At 41.0% G+C, this 5,986-nt stretch overlaps 1 protein-coding gene across 1 annotated transcript; it reads right to left on the bottom strand.

Moving 5' to 3' along the window:
• Positions 1–2,779: 2,779 nt before the first annotated feature.
• Positions 2,780–5,036, bottom strand: LOC143518473 (GTPase IMAP family member 4-like). The gene is made up of 2 exons (XM_077010956.1): positions 3,944–5,036; positions 2,780–3,835 (listed from the first exon to the last, which is right to left on the bottom strand). Exons 1-2 carry the CDS (start codon positions 3,963–3,965, stop codon positions 3,186–3,188), a joined length of 672 nt encoding a protein of 223 aa, XP_076867071.1. The 5' UTR covers positions 3,966–5,036; the 3' UTR covers positions 2,780–3,185.
• Between the last annotated feature and the right edge of the window lie 950 nt (positions 5,037–5,986).

The raw sequence follows: 5,986 nt of genomic DNA, 5'->3' as shown, positions 1-5,986 counted from the left end.
TTTATTCCAGTCGCAGCATTTGAGCGTCACTCTTAGGCAGCGTTGTATAATCCAGGTTCAAAAAGTAAAAGTCCTCACCAGGATTTTGCTCAGGCTTCCTGGATTGTGTTGATTCCACTCATTTTACCTGGATTGCACTAATTAGAAATTCTAGCAAGCTTGTGCAAAATCCTGGTGAGGACATTTACTTTCTGAACCTGGATTATTCAACTCTGCTCTTAGGGTCGACATCTCTTCACAATACAGCGATGTTTTTTTTTTGTCCATGTACCGTTTGCAAAGCAAAATCAACATGTAATTTCAACACATACCAACATCTAATAATGCTGTTTGTAACAGTTATTGGAGGGTGACGACCCAGGCTGAGCAGTGTATGAAAAGGGGAGAGACGAAAATGTGCAGTTCCTCCTTTGCCTCAAAAAGGGTCAATAAACTGTTGGAAGAATTATGCAAAACCCGTGTGACACTCTTACTTCCGCTAGCAGGCCACGATATTATAAGAAGTATTAGTCAAATGTAACTGTCAAATATTTTCAATTTTCTAAAGGTTCTTGTGTTTGGTGTTTAACAGTGGATACGTGGGTAATACTTCTCCATCTGTGGAATTACTGTACATCATACATAAAGTAGTAATTAAAAGAATTAAGAACTTTTAGCCACAGGGGGGCAGTAGATGTCTGAAGTTAAGTTACAATTTACATTTTACTTGAACACTAGCAGACACAAAAACAGTTTAATTATTCCACCTAATTCAGCAAAAAATAGTATATATGTATTCAAAGATTCTCTAAAATAGGAAGAACTGGGAACATGAGGACAACTTCAGAGTTAGAAATCATTTAGTCAGTAACATCAAATACAACTCACTCCCTGCTCTTCCACTCTTTCATCCTTAATAAACAAGACACATTTCAAAATCAACAACTACAACACTTAAGTTCAACAAAGAACTCTGATAAGTTCTTATAAACTGATAAGAACTGGTTCTACACCCATCACTGTAGAAGTCTAACGCTCACTCAATTTGCACTCCTGTTTACATTTCCACATTATATTTATAATTCATTGCATACGTTCACTTTAATCCTAACTACACCAGATTCCTCATACATTCACTTTGCACAAACAGTATGTTTACTTACTGCTGCATATGCCACTTACTTGAATGTAAATGTCAGAGACCTTCTATTTATTTTATTATATATATATATATATATATATATATATATATATATATATATATATATATATATATATATATATACACAACTCAGTTATATTTTTACCATTACTATTGTTTTTTTTTTTTTTTACTATTTTAGTTAATGTTAATTTAAGAAGTAAATGTTTACCACTGCACTATGGAGTCTGAGAGTAATGTAATTTCAATCCTGTGTATGTCCTGTACGTATCACAGATTTGACAATAAAGTTGACTTTGACTTTGACAACCTCAGTTTCCACTGGCTGCTTATACACAGACAGTAGTGTTCAGACAGTAGTGTTCAGAGAAGATTAACCAAGTAAAACACTACATCCACACTCCTGACTAACCATACTAACGCTTGGTTGTGAGCAGTGGTGTAGTCCTAAAAAAATAGGTGGGGGGTCGATTTTGGTGCGGCGAGTGTAAGTTGTTGAGCGGGGGTGAATGACGAATTACCAAAAGTGAATGGCGAATTACTACCGCATCAAGTATAAACCTAGCTTTTGACGTAACAGTCTCAGCATCAGCCAGTTAAAATGACCCACTCTGTGGTGCCTCCTGTGATAACATCATCCCTGAGACAGCGCCCACCGGAGGACAGGGTGCAGTATGAAGGAATGAATGAATGTTTGATTTATATAGCACCTTTCAGAATACCCAAGGCGCTTTACAATTTAACACAGGTACAAGTCACAGACAACCAATCACACACACCGGCGAGAAAGGCAGCCAATTGCACACAGCATACTCTCTACCGGAAGCCACAGCCCCCTGGGGGACTGAATGGGGTGCACAAGAAGGGGAGAATGGGGTGCAGTAGGAAAAGCGCCCATACCTGAATGATTTTCACAGACTGTTTTTTCAAGTAATAATGGTTTCAGGTTCAGGTTCTGGTGACACTAAAAAAGCTCCCTATCAAACCCCCTCTGGTGAGCAGGATATACAAGAACCAGTGTGGCTGCACACTTGAAGGGAGCAGTTGCAGGAGAAGAAGTGTGCAGATGGAGTGACCTCAGGAACAAAAGGGCGTCAGCCACGCCCTCCACACTCACACCTGCAGACAGAGAGGGAGGAGCTAGCCCAACTAACAAAGCCCTGGCTCCTCTCCCGGAGAAGTCCATGGAGTGAGGAGACATCAGGGGCAGCTGTGGTTCCTGGTCAGATCACAGCTGCTCTCTCTCCCTGCACGCTGCATCCTTAAGATCCACTGTGCTGCAAACCAGTAATACAAGCAAGCAAAGCACAACAACCAACAATAGTGTCTGGAGATGCAGAAGAACGTGTAGAACAGACTCTTACAGAACCTGGACACACTCCTGTAGCGACTGACTCAGTGGAGGGTAGAAACATACTCTAAAGAGAAGGATTATGTGGAGAGAAACAGGCCAGTGTCTGGAAATACACAAACAGGAACGTCCTGGCCACGTTCCTCTTCACCATCAGCACTAATAATCACTTCATGTGCGTTTTCCTACTGTTGTACTGTTGTACTGACAACATATAGCACATTTAAGGATGAAATAAAAGCATGAAAATGTTGAAGTATTTACATTTTATTTGATTCACATTTAGAAATTGCACTTAACCCACAATTAATAAAAATATGTACAACCTAATTACATATATAAAGTAATTTCCAGTAAATAGTAGTACACACTGGATAATCAGTTATTAGAAAATGTATACTTACAAAAATTCCCACAGACTTTGAAAAATCTGCATACAATTTAGCTTAGATTAATTCACATCTGACTGAGTGACTGAGTCTCTATGAGTTCTGAGAGTCTCTCTCCTCCATCTCTCTTCTCTCCCTCTCTTTTCTCTTTCAGTTTCTTCACCTTTTCTTCAATTTCTATCCGTCGGAGCTGTATCACTCATATCTTTTTCAGTCTTGCATCTCATTTTCCATTTTCTCTTTCATTTCTCTTTCTTCATTTGCTTTTTTCACTTCTTTCCTTGAGGATTTTTCTCTCCATCTTTCAGATCTGAGATTCTGTTTCCAGATAGATCTCACTGCTGTAGAATCTCTCTCTGTTTCCTTCCACCATCTTCTCTATCTTCTCCAGCAGCTCTGAGATCTGAGGCCCATCCCCACTCTCCTTAATGTTGAGACAATAAAACCTGTTCCCACATTTCTCCGCAAGTGTCTGGACCTCTTGGTTTCCTGACTGAATGAACTGTTCAGGATTTTGCTCTTCCTCAGTAACAGTGAAGAGGATCATGGTGTTCCTCCAACATCTCTCTCCAAACATCTCCTCCATTTTCTCCAGCATCCCTCTCTCCTTTCCTGCAGGCAGCTTCACTGGTATTACTAGGAGGAAGGCGTGGGGTCCTGGGGCAGACAGATGGACACAGAGTCCCATGTCCTGTCTCACCTCCTCCAGAGAGAGTTCAGGGCAGAACCAGTCAGGAGTGTCCACCACAGTCACCTTCCTCCCAGCCACCTCCCCCTGTCTGCTCTCACTCTGCTGGGGGAGTGTAGATGTAGCAGCCTGGCTCCTCTCCTCTCTGCCCAGGATGGTGTTTCCTGCTGCACTCTTCCCAGACCCAGTCCTCCCCAGCAGCACCAGCCTGAGTTCTGGTACAGGAACCAGCACTGGAGAGTCTGGACTGGAGGATTCTCCACCCACTGGAAAAGAACAAGAATAAATCATTTGACACATAATATTTACTGCAACTTAGTAAATCAGTTAATACAGTACTAAAGGTACTATATGAAAATCTATATATCACTTACTTCGTGGAGGAAGTCCCTCCATATTTTTTCTCCTCCTATATCCTGGTTCTGCAGTGTCTAGAGTCTCTAAACTCACTATAATACAGCAGAACCAGACAGAATGGAGAACACGTTATTCAGAAGGCAGAGTTAACAGCTGAGCAATAATCTAGCTATGATAGATTATGAGAAACCAAAATTCATTTGTCCTAAATATTCAAATATATAAATAATTAGGTTATTTCATTAAGTTCCATAGGATAAAAGTAGCTTTAATTCGCCAGGTGCTTCGGTATAAACTACTATCCATCCTACTATCAAACTCTTTTTGTTTCTGTGTCATAAGGGTCTGGATAATATATACGGGCACAATCCTGATCAGCTGTCTGTCTGTCTCTACTGCTGTAGCTGCACTCTTCTCTCTGCTCTTCATCTCCAGTCTGAGGTTCTTCATCATGTTCCTCCTCTCCTCCTGCATCCTTCTAAGCTCCTGTTCTGCCTCCTTCATCTGTTGATCTTCTCTCTCCAGTTCTCTCTCCAGTTCTCTCCTCTTCTCATCATCTCTCTCCTCTGATAACCTATTTCTATATTCATGTTTTTGATGTTTGTATTGTTTTATCTTCTCAATCAGTTTCTCCACTGGTTCTGCTGAACTCCTCAGAGCTTCCACCACAGCCCTCACTGCATCTCTCATCTCCTGCTCTTCTCTTTGTCTCATCTCCACTCTTTCTCTCACTATTTTTTCCTCCATCTCTCTCATCTCCACTCTGATCTGACTGATGCTCTCTCTCTCCTCTTGTGTCATTTTCTCTTCCTCTAATTCTCCTTTACTGGGTGTTTGTTTGTCTGTTCGCTCCAGTTCAGTCTCAGTTTCCTTCAGCTGATACTTCCATGATTTCCATCCTTCCAACAAGGTCATTAGGTTCTTAAGAGCAGGTCTAGGAAACCTCTCCTCTTTAAACTCTGAAATAACAATACAGGTATGAGAGACTCAACTGGATCCAGTCACATTTGGACCCTAAATTAAGTGCACAATAAAAATAAATAAGCATGAAAATAACATGTAAATCAACTCTATAAAAGCTTACCATCAGATAATCGCAGTATTAATAAATCCATCAAATCAATAAAGATCTTTTAACTTTATATTTGATATTTTGCACTAAAAAGCACAGACCTGCCCCTGTGGTGTCTGTTCTACAGACCTGCTGAGGAGGGGAGGTGCTGTTTCTGTTACTCTTACAAAGGATCACTAATAAAGTACCGACGCTGCATCTGACTCAAGTTTCATATTCAGTGATTCCATGAGGAGCATCCGAGCTATTTAAGTTCATCAGTTCATGAATTTTGAAGGTGCTCATTGTTGAAGGGATCAGAACTTGGCTTTCAATTGTTAAATATGTCTACCTTTTGCACCTTACATTAAAACACTTCACACTGATGTATCAAAAGCTAATGCTATAAGTTACAACTAAAACCTATAAGCACGACTAGCCCCTCCTCCTCCTGTCATTCAGTCGTGTTTTGTTTTGTCAGCCATGTGTGTACATAGTCCCTCCTTGTATTTTGTAACCCTGTTCTCTCGTTAGAGTTTCATGTGTTCTTCATTTACCCTGGTCTGTTTAATCCTGGTGTTTAATCTTGTGTGTGGCGGTTTGTTGTTGTTGGATGTACTCGCCTTGTTCCTGTTCCTGCCATTTTGCCCCGTGTTCTTTCGTGTGTCTGCATTACGGTTGGTTTTGTGTTCTGTTTTGGTAATGTCGCTTCGTCTTGGTTTTGGTAATTGTTCTGACTGCCTTTCTGGTTCGACCCATGCCTGCTTGCAGGGTTGCCAACTCTCACGCATTGAGCGTGAGACACACGCATTTGACCGTTTTCACACGCTCTCACGCCACACTTCCGATATCTCACGCCGAAAAAAAATCCAGTTTATTTACTTCTGATCCACATATATGATTCAATGAGCCGAGTTACTAGTTCGCTCTGGCGCCAACCACCGGCGATCGATAGATCGCGATATAACACTTAATTTGTGTCCATTTTACGTTCGCCACCCCCCCCCTC

This window comes from Brachyhypopomus gauderio, chromosome 7 (genome assembly GCF_052324685.1).
Source record: "Brachyhypopomus gauderio isolate BG-103 chromosome 7, BGAUD_0.2, whole genome shotgun sequence".
Lineage (NCBI taxonomy): Eukaryota > Metazoa > Chordata > Actinopteri > Gymnotiformes > Hypopomidae > Brachyhypopomus > Brachyhypopomus gauderio.
Note: the sequence above shows the minus strand (reverse complement) of the source record. Positions and strands in the feature narration are given on the sequence as shown.

Excerpts from the sequence above, each read along its gene's own strand:
- LOC143518473 (XM_077010956.1), bottom strand. The coding sequence starts at position 3,965 with ATGGAGGGACTTCCTCCACGAA. Across the intron at positions 3,836-3,943 it reads GGAGGGACTTCCTCCACGAA|TGGGTGGAGAATCCTCCAGT; the intron begins GTAAGTGATATA and ends GTTCTTTTCCAG.